Genomic DNA, 18,216 nt, shown 5'->3' on the forward strand with positions numbered 1-18,216 from the left:
CAGTTCACTCTCTTCAACTCCATTTTAAGCTTTCTTCCAACAACAATTTTACATAACAAATTAAAATAAGCTTTCATCAATTTTTCACCCAACCTGGACAACTCAACAGTTCAACCTGTTCATAGTTCAATACAACAGAAGCCTTGGGTGGGAGAAGGAGGAAGAGGAAAACACTGCATTTTCCACTACCTCTCACATATTTCCAAACCGCATCTCCTGCACATGTAAGCAATCTGTTTCTTTTACTACAGAGTAATGAGTCATTTCTTCTGTTACTCAAAAATTGAAAAGAATTCCATCTGGCACTAAAGATTAGCAGCCAAATTATGTGTGTCTTGATCTAAAGGTCACTTGCTAATAGCAGAAAGCCCTTAACTACAAAACAAAAGCATATTTCAGTATCCGCAATCACTCGACATTTCAGCATCTACTTCATAAAACTGATCTACAGCCTTCCCCACAATGAGAAAGCACAAAACCCCAAGAAGCCAAAGCTCAGAGGCATCCACGAGAAACAGCTTTACTGCTGCTTAAGAGGACAAAATGAGAGGGGCAGGCTGTGTCTGTTTAAAGCCTTCCACCATTTTCATTCCATCCAGTTATAAAGCACTGATGCTACAGGTACATTTCCTTCACATTTACAGCAGCCTACACTAATTGAAGGGTTAAACTGATCAGTCTTCCAAAAAATTATACAGGCCAGATACTGGGAGGCACTGACCTCCGGAATTTCCTTTATCATACTTTTCCTTCTCTTTACAGACAAAACACAATCCTAAACAACCCCGTTCATTATCTTTATATCAATTCTGCTACCCAATTGACTGTTCAACCCACAGACATGAATGTCAACATCCAGTCTTACCTGGACCTCTCCTGGGGTTGCTCAGCTCCTCTTCACAGGCAGGAGGAAGGGGACACAACAGGTGCAGGCTTTCCATTTTCTGGATGCTGCAGAGAGAGGTCACAAAAGTCACATCAGTAACAGCCGCAGGGCAGGAGATGCAAATAATAATACCATGTTAGAGGGCACAGAGCACGCGCCAGGGATTTCAGTCTCCTAAATTTGCAAAGCTCATTTCTGGATAACTGGTTTCGAAATGAAAAAACAGCTCATGTAAACGGAAGAAGAATGTTAAAAGATGGTTCCTCAACCTCAGGCTGGCTCCAAAACCACTGACCCAAGGGGAAAACAGAAAATCTAGTGGAAACACCACCAACCAAAGAGCACAAGTCTGACTGTTAGCCACAGCTCAGACAGTTCACAAAGATGAGGCGAGACCAACTGTGACTGCTCTATTCCTACCACACTGTGCTGGAGCAGATCTGCCTCAACTGCTCTAGAACATCAGGCACAGCACCAGGAAGGCCTCCCAGACCAAGCCATAGGTTGGTTTCATGGGTCTACGTCTCACTTCATCCAGAAAACTAATGTTGATTGAATTATCTCCTGACAAAGTAGCCAAGGGGAAGAAAAGGCCCTTGTTCTGCATGCCTGGAAGCACAAAACCTGCAAACCCCTTTTTCATCCCCAGGCGATTGCTGCTGTTTCCAGTGCCCAGGCACAGCCAGCAGAATTTCTAGGCCTTGTAAGATCAACACCCACAAACACCACCAAATTCTGTTAACTTCAGAATAATCAAGACTTTACAATCACACTGTAATTAACAGTTAAAAGTACACGGTTTATTTCCTTACAAAGCCACACCGGTTTCTGGAGAAGTTGTCCCATCACTGGGAGTGACTTGGGGTGGCAACACCGCTGCCAGGAATGACCTGGGGTGACAGCCCAACCGGCTTCCCTCAGCCCCTGGCCAACTGCAGCCACCTCCCACTGGCACTCGGCGGTGCAGAGCTCCCCTCGCCGCCCTGCGCGCCCAGAAGCGTCCAGGCTTCACACCAGCCTCGCTGAGGTACGGACCCCACAATATGGCGGCTTCACGCCAAACCTGAGGCGAGCACGCGACACTCCACCCCCGCCGGCCGCCCTAAGCTACCACGGCGCCTGCGCGCCCAGTGAGGGACGTCACCGCCGCTACCCAATCAGAGAGAGGATTCGGTCCCGAGAGCCAATCCTCAAAGGGCCAGGGGATGGCGTCAGGGTGATGGCGGCGGGGACGGACCTGAGTGGAGGGTTGGAGCCGGTGGCTGTGGCGCTATGGCCACCCTCGGAGGCCCCGCCGGCATTTCAGGTAGGGGCGGGGGCTGCGGCCACCCCAGGAGCCGGGCCAGGGTGGTGGGGGGGAGAGAAAGGGCCCGGCGCGCCTTGGCGAGCTGGTTTCCTGGTCCGTGCCCTCAGCCAGCCTTCCGCAGCCCCCTCAGGGAGCGCCCGGCGGGGAGGGCTGTGGGGCCTCGTCCACCTCCGCCACCAGCTCGCGGTTCTGGTGTTATAAAGTGCTTGTTCTTAGCCGTGCGCTTTAGTTAACGTATATATGTAGTTTTCTCTCGATTTGTGGCGTTTTGTAGGTTTTAATCGCGCGGTTAAGATGTCGCCCTTCAGGAGGAGCAAAGTTTCTGTGCTGCAGGGTGTTAGCATCGGCTGTAGGCAGGAACTAGACTGGGAGTCAAAAGCTGATAGGCTTGGCAGACACTTTCTGCTTCACAGCCATCTGGAGTAGTTCACAAGGGAAGGTATAAATTAGAAATACAGAACGATCAACAATGTTTTGGATTGAAAGGGACCTTAAAGCTCATCCAGGTCCAACCCCTGCCACGGGCAGGGACACCTTCCACGAGAGGAGGTTGTTTCAAGCCCCTGTGTCCAACCTGGCCTTCAACACTGCCAGGGATGGGACAGCCACAGCTGCTCTAGGCATCTTGTGCCGGTGTCTCACCACCCTCACACAGAAGAACGTTTTCCTTTTATGCAACAAAAAATCTACCCCTTTTCAGTTCAAAGCCATTCCCCCTTTTCCTACACTTAAATTTTGTTTTCATACTTTCTCAGGCATAGATCAGTTTCTGCTGTGTTCTGTATTACTTATGGTAGGTCCCAAATGCATTTCCTGGAAGTACCTTATTGCCGTGGAGTTTGCTTCACTGATATTAGAGAGTCTTTAGAAAACAGAATGAAGCAGATTCTAGAAAGGCTGAGGAAAAAGTAAATGAGTAATCCAGAGAGACCATCATCTTCCTAAATTGCAGGGTGCAAGGATGTTTTACAGAAAGAGGAAAGCTTGTAGTCAGTGAATGGGAGAACACACAAACAGATAAGGGATTATTAAACTTGTTCTTGGATAAAACTAAATGCTTGAGAAAGCTGATGCTTATGAAAACAGAAACTTCCAATTAACTGGCATGTTTAACAACACCCAGAAGGTATCAGACATGAGTTACTGTGAAGTGTAATATTTAGTAACAGCACATACTCCAGGATTCTAAATAAAGCTTTGGAAGTTGAATCCAGAGATGGAAGTAAAAATATACATGTAGCTGTCTTTATATTTTGGTTTTCAAATTTAGCAAAGTTCCTATCAGTTTTCATTTTGCAACAGTCCATGGTTCCATAATCATTCACCTGCTGGGGGCATTAGTGTAATTCTGATAATCTGATTTTAAAATTGAGTTGCTTGAACTGAACTACATCTATCCCCAAAGCCAGAATTGAGGGTAAAGCAAACACCATCTCATATCAGTTATGCCCTGATAACAGAGTAGTTAGCTCAGCTGCTTTGTAAAGATGTAGAGGTGTGCTAGCACACCGCCATCATCGCTTTCTCGTACAACATCTTGAAGAGATAAATTGGAAGCATCAACAAAAATGGGCATTTGAAATTCTGTAAGTTAAAATAGCTGTAGACTAACCTTATAAGTAGCTTAGTGCTTTGAAGGGGGGAAAATTACTTTAAAATTGCTTTGCTATTACCATAAATAAAATTCTTATCTACTAAACTAGATCCAATCAGCTGATGTGTTCTTCCTGCTAAGAAGTAGTACTTTTTCTGGCTAGTAGAATAGTTTGAGGAATTGGGTCACAAAGAGGCTGTTGATTCTTTTTCAGTTTATATGGACTGACATGCATTATTTCAAGTCATTTAGAAAAGTTAGACTTGTAGTTAGAAGTTTACAAGCAAAGAAGTGTTCATGAGTTCAGTCCAGAGATCAGGTGCTGCCAAACACAAGCTTCTTAAAAATTGGATAGCACTGTGGAAAGAAACATTGAACATGATGAGGATTTGACTCTTGTTCTTTTCACAGTACAGCCCAGACAACGTAGCTGGAGCAGATGGAGACATTGATCCCACTGAAATCACCTTTCCAGGATGTTCCTGTCATACCAGCTCCTGTGTGGTTCATGTGTGCTCTTGCCTTTGCCGTGGTGCAAATTACAACAGTTTATGCCTGAGGCCTACAGAGGAAGAGGAGGAGTACGCCAGGCCTGTTTTTGAATGCAATGCCATGTGCCACTGTGGTGAATCCTGTTCAAACAGGGTTGTTCAGAGGGGTTTGCAGTTCAGACTTGAGGTGTTCAAGACTGAAAAGAAAGGGTGGGGTCTCCGTACGCTGGACTTCATAGCTAAAGGAAGATTTGTCTGTGAATATGCTGGTGAAGTTTTAGGCTTTAATGAGGCATGTAGAAGAATTCAGGCCCAGACATCAAAGGATTCAAACTATATTATAGCAGTAAGGGAGCACCTCCATAACGGTGAGATAATGGAGACCTTTGTTGACCCTAGGTACATAGGTAATGTAGGCAGATTCCTGAATCATTCTTGTGAACCCAATTTATTTATGGTGCCAGTTCGAGTCGACTCAATGGTGCCTAGACTGGCACTTTTTGCAGCTACAGACATTTCTGCTGGAGAAGAACTTTCATTTGATTATTCTGGAAGAGTCTATAATTTACCAGTAACTGATGAAGAACAAAAATCCTTAGAGGAAGACAGCAGACTGAGGAAACCTTGCTACTGTGGTTCCCGCACATGTGCTTCCTTCTTACCTTGGGACAGCTCCCTCTTTTCCACACCAAATGCTTGTTCAGGTAGCTCTCCATAGATTTTCAGGCTGTAAGCATACTTAACAAGTATGATTTTCTCTAGCGGTTAAATTGCAGTTAACTAAAACTGTGTATTCCACCAAGAAAGCACTTGGTTTTGAGCAATAACTGAAAGTCAAGATACTGAGAATAACTTCATGCAACATCTAGAGACTGTTTCTGAGGTGGGTGCCATGAGGGAGTACTAGAGCTTTGGGATATACCACAATAAAGCCAGGCCTGATATTTGGGGTTCTTTTTCCTGTTTTCTTCTGACAGCTTGCTGTATGTTAGAGCAGCTCTCTTGGTTTGTGCCTTTCAGAAGGAATGAACTTGAGCTCTGGTACACTGAAAGGATATGTGGTAACAAGAAGAAACCTTGCTGAAAACTACAGAAGAGAGTGCGATGAGGCACTGGAATGGGTTGCCCAGGGAAGCTGTGAATGCTCCATCCCTGGCAGTGTTCAAGGCCAGGCTGGACAAAGCCTTGGGTGCCATGGTTTAGTGTGAGGTGTCCCTGCCCATGGCAGGGGGTTGGAACTGGATGATCTTGAGGTCCTTTCCAAACCTGGCTATTCGATGATTGAAGAATCGTGACATTTAACAGAAAGGCAGGAGGTTTCTTAAGTCCTATGCAAACAAATTACTTTCTTTAGCTTATTTGCTATAAATTGTTTGTTCTGTATATCATAAATAACTGATTACTGATGTAAAAAATTTTGTCCAGAAAGATTAGCTTGAATACTAACCCCCTTCCAGCCCCCCAGTCCTTTTACATCTCCAGTCACATCCAGCTGCATGCCAAAACCAGGTTTTGATTGACTGGTTCAAGTTCATTACCATTTAGTTTGTGTGTAAATCCTGCAGTTCTGCAGGCTCCAAGTACAGTCAGCCCATCTTTTTTGGATTACATCTATCCCAAAGCTCATCTAGTAAGATTTCTGCAATAATAGCAAGCAGTATGTCCATGTTACTTTCCAGCACTGTTATTACACAGTCAGGAAGCAAATTCAGACTCCAGTCTTAAGCAGTATAATGGTTATCCTGACTTCTGAGATGGATTAAGCAGGAAATAGATAAATACATGTGAACAAAATTGGTTTTTTACCTTGTTGAATGGCTGGCAGTTACACAAGTGTTCCTTTCAGCTACTAACTGATTTGTTTTCACAATTCCTACAGAGCCACAGCATTAAGCAAGGCTTGTGCCTCCCCATCAGAGGGAGGTCACTGCATCTTTTTTCAGTAGTATTTGTGCTGGTCTAACAGGTATGCTGCTTTACTGAGCATCCCCTTATGCCAGGGATATACAAGGGCACTTGCTGGATAAGGTATGTCCTGCAGCTGTATGTTACTTCACTTCCTTTCTAGAAAGGTCAAATTAAGGAAGCTTCAAACAGGGTTGTTTTGAATTTCCCCCCCAGCTTTGACAGACAACCTGCAGTGCTCCTTTTTGCAGTCATGCACAGTGTGCCATCAGTGGCACAAATCCCTGGGGGTTATTTGCTCTGCACAGTTTGATCTTTTAACCGTACCCATGACCTTTGACAGGATTTCAGCTGCCTGTCAAAAGTAGTTTACTAATAATGGCTGAGCAGCCATTATCTTTATTCCTTGCCTGGTTAAGGTGCCTGCTTCTACAGAGCCATTCTCCAGATCCCAGTACTTGGAATACATGCTGCTTGGATTGCAGGGTTTCTTGTTCTTTGCGGAGGCTTATCTGGTTTTCTTCTCCTAAAGGGCACTATGCCAGCCACTTTCAGACTGGAAGGCTGGGAGTGTATGATCCAATCTACTTCCTCTGTCCCTCCTGGAAAAAGTTTCAAGACTAGTTTTACACCATCTGCATTCCTCATTTTCAGGAGGGCGGCATGGTTTGTTAGCTTCCTGTTATGAATATGTACTTGGCGTGATTGTGAGTAGTTAAGGAAGTGTAGATTCACAAAAAAACACCCCCAAAACACAAAACCCCAAACACCGTTAGCAATATCTAGCCCTTGCATCACTAGCTTTAAACCAGAGAATACCACTAAGCCATCTGTCTCTGCAATCAAACCCTTGCTGTCTGAGCCAGCTGATGCTGTTTGTAGCAAGTAAAGCAAACAATCAGTTACCTGGTCAGGACAAGCTTCCACAGTGTGGAACAAGAGAGCCGTTGTTGAAACAGCCAGCCACATGAAAGGCTTTGCAAGAACATTAAATAATATGTTGTCATTGAGTTTTAAACCATCACAGCAGTTGTTAATGGCCTTTTTCACAGAGCACATGCATTGTGCTTTGAACTGCCTTAGCACTACAGCTGCCCTGGGCTGTAGTGCTAGTGCTTTATCTACTAAAGAAAAAAAATCCTCTAAGAAGGAACTGTAAGAGAAACCAGACCCTTGTTTCTATCTACTGAATTTCTGATCACTATTTCCTTCAGATGCCTTTCAGTTTCAGAGTCCTAATCTACCTCTCCATAGTTTAGTGTTCTCTTTCACAACTGAATCCAACCCAGTGGCTCTGAGGATTGTGAGACTGGTGAAATCTTCCTCCTCCTTTCTGCTTGCAAAGTGCAGTAATGATTATCAATATCATTAATATTGATAATTAATTATTAAGTTAATTATTAATATTAAGTCATTAATATTAATACCTAGTGAGTAAAAATACTCCCTATAGTTTGCACATTTACTTTCTTACTGAAATCTGGTCAGATTAATTCAAAAATGTTCAATGAAAGACCTTATAGTAAAACACAGAAGCCATTACCCTAACAAAGGCAGGATGAATGGGACACATTCCACTATCTGCACAGGCAAACAGGAAGATTCCCCCCCACCCATGCCAACAACAGCACAATGACATACCTGATGGTGATCATGAAACTGTTTACTTGAATTCATAATAATTTTTTTCAATTATGTGTATCTTTTTCTAGGATTTTTTTTCCAGAATAAAAATCAAAACAACTCCTGTCAAAGTCTTTCATAAAAGTATATTCCTTCTTGTGGCAAAGACATGCCTCTTAAAAAGATACAAATATAGAGTCTTTCACTATTCCTCACAATAAAATAGATGGTTGGAATGCACAGATTTTAATAAAACATTTTGTTTAAAGCAGTCCTTATCACACAAAATACTTGCCACAGTTTTTATCATGCTTATGTGAGTGCCAGGTCAGAGTGGTGCATTCTGAATAGTTTCCTCACCCCCCCCACTTGCAAGAATTGCCTTTCCCCCCAACCAGAGGCTGGTATTTGCCGAAGAGCTCCAAAGATGTTCTCCGGTGTCTTCTTTTCAGCATGGAGCACTGGCAGTGAAGGAGCTGGCAAGTGATGGGTTTCTATTAATCTCAGGTTGCATTAAACCCAACCCCCATTTACTGCAGCAAACACAATGTTGGGAGGGATACATCAGTGCCAAAGTTGTTAATGTGCAATATTTTTCACACATTAAAAGCCAGCAGGGCAGGCCAGTTGTTCTCAGTTTACAGGTGGGCAGCACTGCAGCCTTTAAGAGGGCAGGGACCTGCTGCAGCCTTACTGCAGAGGTAGCTTCTGGTTCCCTCTGCACTTGGAGCAAGTGAGGGCTCAGCAGAGAAATACAACCAGATACTGTGTCCTGTCGTGGATGGCAGTGCAAAACACTTTGTGAAAGGCGTGAAATACATTTAGATGCCCTAACACGGTGGCTCTCACTAGTCCTACTTCCCTCCCTGCTAACATTTCCTTTTAAGTGCAATTTATTAACAGAACAGTTTCAAAACTTACCTTATTAGGCCTTAGGGCTCACAGTTACATTGCCATCTTTTCACTTTAATGATCTTTATTCAAGTAGAATCATTTGTAAGCTTCAGTTTATAATGATGCCATTTTTGCAATTTGCAAGTCCCCAAAATAAGCCTACAGCACATCCAAGAAATTCTGGGGAAATTGACAGTGTTTTTCCATCAGTAAAAGTGTTCAGCAAAAATAAAACATGAAGTTTTATTCAAATATGTACAACGTTTCTAATCACCATCACCCTGAAGATTAGCATCTCTCAGTTGCAAAAGGCACTTCATAAAGCAGAGCAAGTATCTCACCAGAAAAAGCACATTTCTGGGCTGATTTACACTGCAACAGGAACGTAACAGCACAGCTGCACTAAGTGCCAGTGTGGGCAGCTCTCTGCGAGTCCTCCCGCTCCACTCCTTCGGTTGTCCTTTAAAGCTGTATAGAATTATAACGTCCTTGTTTATTGGATTTGAGTGTAGAAACTCAGAACTATGCATAAATAAAACTATTTAATAAAGAACTTCTCTAAAGTAGCTGTTAATTAACCTTTAAAAACACGCGTATTTCTGTTCAGTTTTGTGCTGGTTACCTCCAGAATACTTGTGCTAAAATCAACAGAATTCATTGATAAAAAGTTTGGTCAGGATAAAAGTCCAGGCCATGTTCCCCAAAAATAAATACATAAAGGTTCTTCAAGCAGTGTTGAGTAGTGCTGGATTTTTTTTCCTCAGCAGGAAGTTTTAGTGTCATCAGCAAGTGCTACTCCACGTCTCTTCTTCCTTGGGTGAAATTCAGCCCTTGCTGTCTCTCTGTGACACTGTATTGTACACTGTAGTCACTATAGCTCTGGCAAGGTGTCTGCTGCACAGCGGAATCCCAGGTTGGAAGCAGAGCTGTCAGGAGTGTTTTGACTACGGGCTGCACAGCGATACCTGTAGCAGTAAGACTGCAGAGAAAGAGGAGAACAAGTGAACTTAAGAGCATTCACAGCTTGTGCTTCTGTAGTGAAGAGTTTGTTAGATTGATGCAGCAAATCATTTCAAATGACAGGTCAGTGCACTGATACAGATCAAAGTAACTGTGTTAGAAATAAGGGGAAACCCACTACATACAGAGGCCAGCTGCAGCTGATAGAAAAAGTAGTTTGAATGGCAAAGCAACTGATAACATGTCAACTAATAATAATCCTGCCCTGAGAAAAGGATAAAACAACCATTCCGCTTCTCATAGGAGAGCACATCTCAGTGCCCTGATCTGTGTATGAGCATCCTAATGGATGACTGGAAATGGACAGGTACTGGCATGTGTCAAAAAACATCTCAGTGAAAGATGCAACAAGAATGGGATAACTGGAGGCAAACTCCTTTCCAATATTTCTGTGGCTAATAATCTAGGGATATTTATAACTGAAATAGAATCTGGACTGGTGACTATAAAAGCATTTACATTTAAAATTAAGGCACTGATAAAATGGTTCAATTGCATTTCAGATATTCCTAGTAGGTACCTTTGAGCACTGTTCCTGAATGTGCTGCAATCACACCAGCAGCCACATCACAGGAAATGAAAGGAGGAACCACCATTGCTCTTTTATTTCTTGAAGGGAGAAGACAGCACAAGATTATGCACAGGACTTGTCCTCACACCCATCACGCACAGATTTGATCCTGCTGGTGCATGTCAGTAGAAGATGCCTCTGTGCTTTCATTCCCAGGGTTGCTTGTCTTGTGCTTGTTGGATTTGATACTTTTGTGGCGGACCAATTTAGACCAAAAATGTCATAGGATTCAGAAAAGGACTGCTGCAGGGTGCTTTGTACCACTATTTTAAGAAAGGCTGCTAGCCAAATAAACCTAAAAAGGACAAGGTCAGACATCTTTACAGACCAGTACAGACACTGGTGTGTAACATGCTTTGTATGTCCTCTGGATTTACAGTTTTGGCCATGTCTCAGAGCATGTGAATATACTTACATTCTTTGAAAAAAGAAAAACGTGCTATTCACAGTGCTGCAGATCTTCAACTGTCCGGCATTAGGAATGGTGGTTTCCAAATTGCATGACTAACCTATTTAAGATGTTTGCTGCTTTAAGTCAGACTGAGCACCCAGAAACAGTTACCCACCGTGCCATGGAAGGACAGGCACATTGGTAATTTCACTAATGAAGTGCTGGGGTAGCCCAGACTGTGTGTTTATGTAGCAACTCCAGTCTAATCCACGTTCTGCCCCATTTTGACATTACTTCAAAAGACCTGGCTCAGTGGTTTTGTTCCTATACTCCTGCAGATTCCTGGCCTCTGACAGAAAACTACACCACCTCCATAAAGGCTGGTTCAGCTGCAGACTTCTGGCATGGCTGAGTTAAAAAGCAAACATGGTTTCCCCCTCCCTTTTTTGGGAGGCATGGAGGAGCAGAGGAGAACAGGGAGAAGAAGGTAGTTTTTCTCCTTTATCCCAGTTCCCTTCAGGAGTTTGGGCACAGCTACCAAACAGGTCAACTCATACAACCACAAGGATGAGGACACTGGAAGCAGCTCTGTCATCAAGGAAATGCCATCACTGATGCTTATCTCCATGAGTTAACAGTATCTCCATCTAAGGAGATTCACCAGCAGTTCCTCACAAGCTCTTCCATATGGGTGCAGAGCCAGAGAGCAGCTTTTGTCCTGAACAAGCACAGTGCACGCTGCTACCTCACACTGCAGAGGTCTACCCTAACCCTCAACAGGACACCATAGGATTCACAGGCTGGACTATCTTGAACATAAAAGTAGCTACTAAGCATACATGTAAGAAGGTGCCACTTCAGCCTTTGTCGGCTCTGAGAGGGAAAGGAGCAATAGCACAGATAGCTTAGGGGGAACAGATTTTTAGACACCTAATAAAGAGCCCTTGTACTAATAGTATTCAGTGGGGGTTCTGTCATGATACACAGCCTAGTTTTATCACCTCGAAAACAAAAGACTAGGACAGACCAGAATCTTCACAACCCTTTAAAATGGGTCACATTATTCATCACTGAAGTGTTAATTTAATGGAAACTGCTAATTAACATCTGACATTGATTTCACCTAAGGAGGAAATCAGCGTAGAAAATGGGATCTCATTGTAGAAAATGTAATCTAATTATGAGGAGGATTTGCCAGCTGCAGGCTTTGAAAGGGAAGAAGAGCAGGACAGCTTTAATGAAAAAGGAGATGCACAAAAAGCATTTCTTCCAGCACTGTGTGAACACAGTTTAAAACCTGAGTTATGTCAGGAACAGCCATTGCATTGTGGTGGTATCCAAACCTTTCAGAAATCATTTCAAGGGTGCTACTGACTAAGCTGAATCATTCATCTCCCTTCTGCAAACCTGATATCCTGAGTCATTCCCAAAAAGTCACATCCATACTTTCTATTCTTACATGTATCACTCAAGCACTATAATGAAACAAGCACTAGAAGCATACATAAATTCCAACTTCTAAATCTCAAAAAGCCCCATGCTGGGTAACAAAAAAGCTAACAAAAAAGAAATCCTTAAAAACATTAGGTATTGCTTTTCCTTAAATTGCATGGAACCCCTCAACAAGCTGTTGGGAAACTGTCAGAAGATCATTTTATTGTCAACTCCTTCCAGAAGAAAGATCAACATGAAAATACCACAGGCCTTTCCACATTACCTTATGGCACATATAGGATCCACCCTTCTTCACTCTGTCTGTTCCTGATGAGGGCCCTTTCTGTGGAGGAGAGGACACTGGTTAAGTATGAAAGAGAGAAACAATTGCTAACTACAAGGTAAGGGGTAAAACGCTGTAACAGTAGGGAGGAGCAGCCATCAATATTCAAGGTAAGCAAACATCAGCTCTGTCTGAACCAGAAAGCTTGAAATAATGCTGTAGAGGCCTTGCAGCCAGTGATTGTGCTCCCTCCCACTGCTGCATGGATTCCACATTCAAGTTGATGCCCACTGGCCTGGAGTGCCTTGTTTCTGTAGAGCACCTAGCAATATGCTGCAAAAAACACAGTGGCAAGTGTGAGAGAGCACTGATCTGAACACAGGTGGCTTTTCTACTATCAGACTTTTCCTAAAGAGAGATGAGCAAGTTTTCACGTGCTGGCCTGCACATGTACTGCAATCCATGATTCTCATCAGTTCCACTGCTATGAAACAAAGCCACAGACACCCTTAGGACTCCAAAAGGAATACGGGGAACTTCCACTTTTCCAAATGCATCTACACTCCTTGGTGGCTCATTGCAAGGAGGGGCTGCAACGCCCAACATCCAGTGCTTATTCTCGTCTGGGGTCCAAACTCCAGTCTGAAGCACCAGTTAGTGACTATGCAAGACATTCTGTATCATCTCTCAGTCATTAGGAACTATATTTGTTATTATGTGGGATCATGACAGCTAAAAAGGCCTGCAGAAAGCACTGCAGTTATGAGCAACAATTCCATAATTGCACATACATTTGCAGTGTAATATACGTGATTTGTTTGAAGTGCTTATGAAATTGGCCCTAGAATTGATTTAACAAGGTTATTTCACTCTTCTTTTTCAATTCCAGCTCCAAAGGACGGCCTAATAGTTCAAGGAGATAGCTGGGCTTCCTTGATACACACTCTTTTGCTAGCTTTGATGCGTATTTATTACGCAGGTGAACAATTCTCCCCCTTCATTCCTTTTAGGTGTGAAAGTCACCACCACATCTGTCTAATGCTTAGAAACTACTGCTGTATTGGTGTTTCTATTGTTGATACCAAACATGCTTCCATGCTTGCTGTGCTCCATGTACATTAGGAAACTACTTTTAGGAAGGAGCCACAAGAACATGTGTCTTCTGGAAGTGACAAACAAGACCAAGGAAATAAAGCATGCTTTATTAGTTAACTGCTAAGCCCAGCCTAGAAGTTAGTGCTACCATTAAGAATCCTCTCACAGTTGTAAGAGACCCCATTTGCATGCATTTCTATTTCTGTACATGTTACACTAGTGCACAACCAAAACATTTTCTTATCATGTCCAAGCCTCCAGTAAAGAATTTCTCACTTAGGGTACAAGCTGTGGTTACTTCACTGGTTGGCACGGTGTAAAATCCAGTCTGTATTCCTACACAAAACCTTATCAGAAGAATCTGTGGAATACAGGAACTAAAAACAAGCCATGATGTTCACCTCTACCTGTATCCATAAATACAGGTTACAAGAAAGGCACCAGCTCAACTTTTAGCAGCTAGGAAGAAGAGTTCATTGCTATAGAGTATGTAAATGATACAAAATAGTATGTCATAATATATAAGTCATGGGGACTGTAAGAAAGCCCTGAAAGTTGACACTGGTACTACAGAAGCTACTGACAGCATCCACCAAGTTTTCTTTGTGATTATACATATAGAAAGCTTACCATAGTAAAACTTCAGCAGCTTCATGTTTATTTGACCTACTACTGCACTTAACTACCTACAGATACTTAGGGAAAACCACACCCCAGAGGCAGTGTTCACTTGTTTCCAAGCCAGGATGCTCCTCCATGAGATAGGCTTACTCCTTTCCTATGGCCTCTGGAAACTATCATCACAAAACCTGCATGTAGATGCAGAGATCCCCACTCTGTGATAAGGCACTAGGCAAGCACAATCAGCTCTAACAGCCTGTTAATCTCATTTTAAGGGAAGCCAGTGTAGAGCCAGCCAGAAGAAAACTGACCTAAAAAAAGTTACATGAGAACAAGACAAAACAGAACAATGGAGCTGTTGGAACAGGATTTCCCATTAAAATCCATAATGCAAATACTGAGCAGCAATCCTTGCTATCAGCTCTAAAGTAGCTTTTCTAAATGAAGAGGAACATGCTAATTTGGGATTAGGAGGTTTATTGTCCAGCCATAAGACTATTGTATGTTTCAGGAATTATAAGGGGATACACTGAAGCAGCATGTCAACTAAAGACCATGGTAATTGCATAAGCTCTTTTTATTAATTACAAATATCTTCTACCACACAAAACTTAAGCATTGAAGGCTATTTGGTAACAAAACCCAAGTTAAAGTGACACACACATACATACCCTCCAGGCTCTGAAGCAAGATTACAGCACTTAAAACATGTCACAACCTGCAAATATCTGATACAGTATTCTCCAATGATCTATTCTGTTACAGAATATTATCCTCTTTGATAGATAATTCTTTAAAATCTCTGAAGGCAAAACGTTTACCATAAAACAACTGGCAAAGTTCTCTGAAAAGCAGTAAATCACTAGGCACTAGCTGGAGAAACCATCCCTGCCTGTTTGACAACTGTCTATGGGCTTGCGGTTGCTCTTTTCCCGTCTTGCCCTGCAGCTTAGCAAAGGAAAAGATACAAAGAATTTGGGATAGCCAGATTTCACCATAGATGGATTCAGCTACTTGCATATGTACAAAGTCAGATGCACAAGTAACTATGGAAGAGACCAGCTAGACTGATACCCTTCTCATGACTGAACTCAAATTAATTTAAGGGAGGTCAGAAAAGAACCACAGCTCCTCAAAGGCAGGGCACAGTGCATTCAGTTTTCCTTTCTAGTGCTAAAAATGCAGCTGACAAAAACTTTCTCATTTGAAGGCTACTGCAGAGTTAAAATTAGAACCATAATGTTGAACATAGCAGGCAGTGATTACTCTTTCATTCAATATGTATGTTAGCTTCACCATAAAAAGAACCATAGCCACCAGGTCCCCAGCAAAGCCATGAGCTGACCTGAAAGCAACCAAAATTAAGTGAATAAGACATTCTTATTCCACACTCATGAGCAACCCCCATCACCACTGACAGTGCTTTGTACCTCTGTATCACAGCTCTCAACACCCAAGGAGAATGTTGTGTTGGAATTGAGCATTTCATTTCCTCTCTAATGGTTTGCTTTTGCATCCTGTGCACAACCCCTACTTAGTGCTGGGGACCAAAGACCTCGAAGTCCTCAACATGTTCTGCCAGCACCCCAGATGCCATGGGCTGTACTTGCACTTTTCAGAGCCCTGTACTGCAGCTCCCAGTGAGTTCACAGCTCAGCCACTGTGGTAAAGCTCAGGACCAGCAGCTGCACTGCCCCTGTACTGCCCAATGTCTCAGTTTTATCTTCTTTTCTCCACCTCTGCCTTACTGGAGAGGCCTCATACATGTCACATGCAGGAAGAAGCCACCTGGACTATTCTCTTAGCACATGAAGTTGAATGATTTTGGCAGGTAGGTAAAAGGGTCCTGCAGCTCCTTGGTCTACTTGTAGAGGGAATCACCTCTTATCCAGAATAAGGCTCTGTTCCTGGGTCCAGACTGAGGTAAAGGAAGAAGCCAAGTCCCTACAGACAAACTGAAATAAGAGATTTCAATTTCTTGAAAGGCATTAAGATCTACCCTTACCAGCGACACTCCTTCTGATGCTGCATACAAGAGCTTCATACATGCTCTCCTGACCAGAGTCCTCTTCTCTGGATGGTCTCCTATCTACATCACTTGCTTAAACCTTCTCTTGTTTTACAAAGAAAGTGAGCAGCCCTTACATCTACAGACAAAAATAGAAACTCATTCCTGTCAGAGTGCCTGCTGTTTAAAGGGTACTGAAGAAAATCACAGCCAACCCCCCAAAAATGACCCCCCTTTGTCTTCAACAGGCTTCAGGTATGGTATCCCCAAAAGACAGTATCTCCCCCACCCAACAGCTTTTCCAGAATAATGCATTCTTTTAACACACTTGGTAAGAGTGTAGAAACGTCACTGGCTTTGGCCAGACAATGTTACAGCTTAATATCACATATTTCTAATAACTAATGAAGAGAAAGCCTGCAATGTATTTGCTCATGCTTCTATCTTCCTTCTAGATAAGGGAAGCCTACTTTGATTGTGCTTACCCATAACAAATACTAATCAGAGTGTGGCAATTAAGGTCACATTTGATTAAAACAATGTTATTCCACCCAACAATATTGTTTTATGCCATTATCTGGAGAAGTGCACCATCTGGTATTGAAGCAGAAGGCTGTTTGCTGTCTGTATGTAAAGAGCCAGGGCTGTCCCAGACTTTGATCCCAGGCTTAAAGCACAGCGTTTATTGTATATTTGCAAAATAATGTTGTAACAGACATATAATAGTCTGATTGCACAATTAAGAGTGCTTGTGCATGTGGTTACCAAAGCTTCTTATTAAAATACACCTTAGAAGCTTTATTTTTTTAAGTAAAAAACCACCTGTATTTCTTTCATTACATCACACAGATGCTTTCTGAAGTTGCATCATCATTTTCTATGCACAGTCAGCTACATGACCACCCTGTTCTGAGTTAAATCAGTTTTCAAACAGAGAACTGCTGGTCAGAAGAACCTATGCACTGTATACAAAGAAATCTGAGCCGGAAGTCACCACGATTAAAATGGCCCCATAAAGGGACTGTGGCTTGATCAATCTCACACACACACACGGGGCTACTGTCTGCCAAATGATCATTTACATTTAGAAACAAAACCAAACAACAATCAACCCTCGTGCTCCCCAGCCGTGGCACACCACAGAGCAGATGCAAGATGCACTAAAGAAATGTTTTTGTGAGTTTGTCTTAAAACTGTGGGTTTTTTTCCACTCATGAGATAAATCAGCGCAGAAGCGCTTTGTCCTGACAGCAGCAGTGCTCTGGCTGCTCACCCACTGCCACTGCTCGAGGAGCTGAAGTATCAGTTTTATGTTTTCTCAAGTGGATTTTATCATTCCCTCCAACCTGAGTCTGACCACATAAAAACTGCTTCACGTACATGATTAAGACATGCTGCAAGACTGCCTTTGTACCACGATGTAGCCCCATTCAGAGCAACTCCAAGATGTCTTCAAATGAAAGCAAAATAATTCCAGAGAGCAGCAAGAAGACTGCTAGCTCCTTGATCTCCCAGCAGTCACCCATGTGAAGAATCCCTTCAGAAAGGGGCGCCAAAATGCACAATGAGTGCTGGAGATCAGCCATGGTAGGTACAGCCTGGCACTGTAATCTCAACACACAACAAAGTTCTGCTTAGAAAGCAGTCAGTGAACAGAAAATACAGACAAGAACTATGCTGTGAAGTGCAGGGAATGGAAGAGCAAGTCACAAGTGGGAGACGCTATTCCTCTTGAAATGCAGAAAATTCAGAACTTATATCCAAGTGTAAAGAAGTTTCCCACAGACAGCTATTTTAGATTGAGTTTATTCTGGTTTCTGTTCTTTTTGTTCTGGATTCCTGGTATGAGATTTCAACTGCAGTATCCTGCTGCACTAAGTCAATGTCACTGGCTTAGACACTTCCCATTTTTTTCCTGGGAGAGTAAAAAGATCTCACATGAAATCAAGGGGCCATTCACCATGTTGCAGATGACAAATAAGTTCCTACACAAGTTGTTACCAAAAATCCCAACCAAATACAATATTGGGTTTTTTGCTTTCACAAACAGTCCCTCAGTACAGTACAGTAACCTCCACTGATCCTGTGTGCTCC

At 42.8% G+C, this 18,216-nt stretch overlaps 2 protein-coding genes across 4 annotated transcripts in view; one reads left to right on the forward strand and one right to left on the reverse strand.

Annotated features, from left to right (window-relative positions):
• Window positions 1-2,091: 2,091 nt before the first annotated feature.
• LOC101869605 (histone-lysine N-methyltransferase SETMAR) lies at window positions 2,092-6,735 on the forward strand. Of its 3 annotated transcripts, none has more exons than XR_004080621.2 (3): window positions 2,092-2,192; window positions 4,198-5,160; window positions 5,255-6,735. XR_004080621.2 is itself a non-coding variant. In XM_005149485.3 (2 exons), the coding sequence occupies exons 1-2, from the start codon at window positions 2,106-2,108 to the stop codon at window positions 4,993-4,995; spliced, it is 885 nt and encodes a 294-aa protein (XP_005149542.2). In that variant the 5' UTR covers window positions 2,092-2,105; the 3' UTR covers window positions 4,996-5,221. The 3 variants fall into 3 exon arrangements, 1 of the variants encoding a protein (XP_005149542.2); XR_004080622.2 differs by having other exon boundaries at window positions 5,298-6,735; XM_005149485.3 differs by lacking the exon at window positions 5,255-6,735 and having other exon boundaries at window positions 4,198-5,221.
• Window positions 6,736-8,923: 2,188 nt separating this feature from the next.
• The window catches only part of SUMF1 (sulfatase modifying factor 1), a 36,940-nt gene continuing 27,647 nt past the window's right edge, over window positions 8,924-18,216 (reverse strand). Inside the window, exons 8-9 of the mRNA XM_005149434.3 lie at window positions 12,399-12,458; window positions 8,924-9,678 (exon numbers count right to left, since the gene is read on the reverse strand). Coding sequence (XP_005149491.2) covers window positions 9,571-9,678; window positions 12,399-12,458 — 168 coding nt within the window. The 3' untranslated portion in view covers window positions 8,924-9,570. The remainder of the gene's footprint in view (window positions 9,679-12,398; window positions 12,459-18,216) is intronic.

Source organism: Melopsittacus undulatus, chromosome 9 (assembly GCF_012275295.1).
Source record: "Melopsittacus undulatus isolate bMelUnd1 chromosome 9, bMelUnd1.mat.Z, whole genome shotgun sequence".
Lineage (NCBI taxonomy): Eukaryota > Metazoa > Chordata > Aves > Psittaciformes > Psittaculidae > Melopsittacus > Melopsittacus undulatus.

Excerpts from the sequence above, each read along its gene's own strand:
- LOC101869605 (XM_005149485.3), top strand. The coding sequence starts at position 2,106 with ATGGCGGCGGGGACGGACCTGAGTGGAGGGTTGGAGCCGGTGGCTGTG. Across the intron at positions 2,193-4,197 it reads AGGCCCCGCCGGCATTTCAG|TACAGCCCAGACAACGTAGC; the intron begins GTAGGGGCGGGG and ends TTCTTTTCACAG.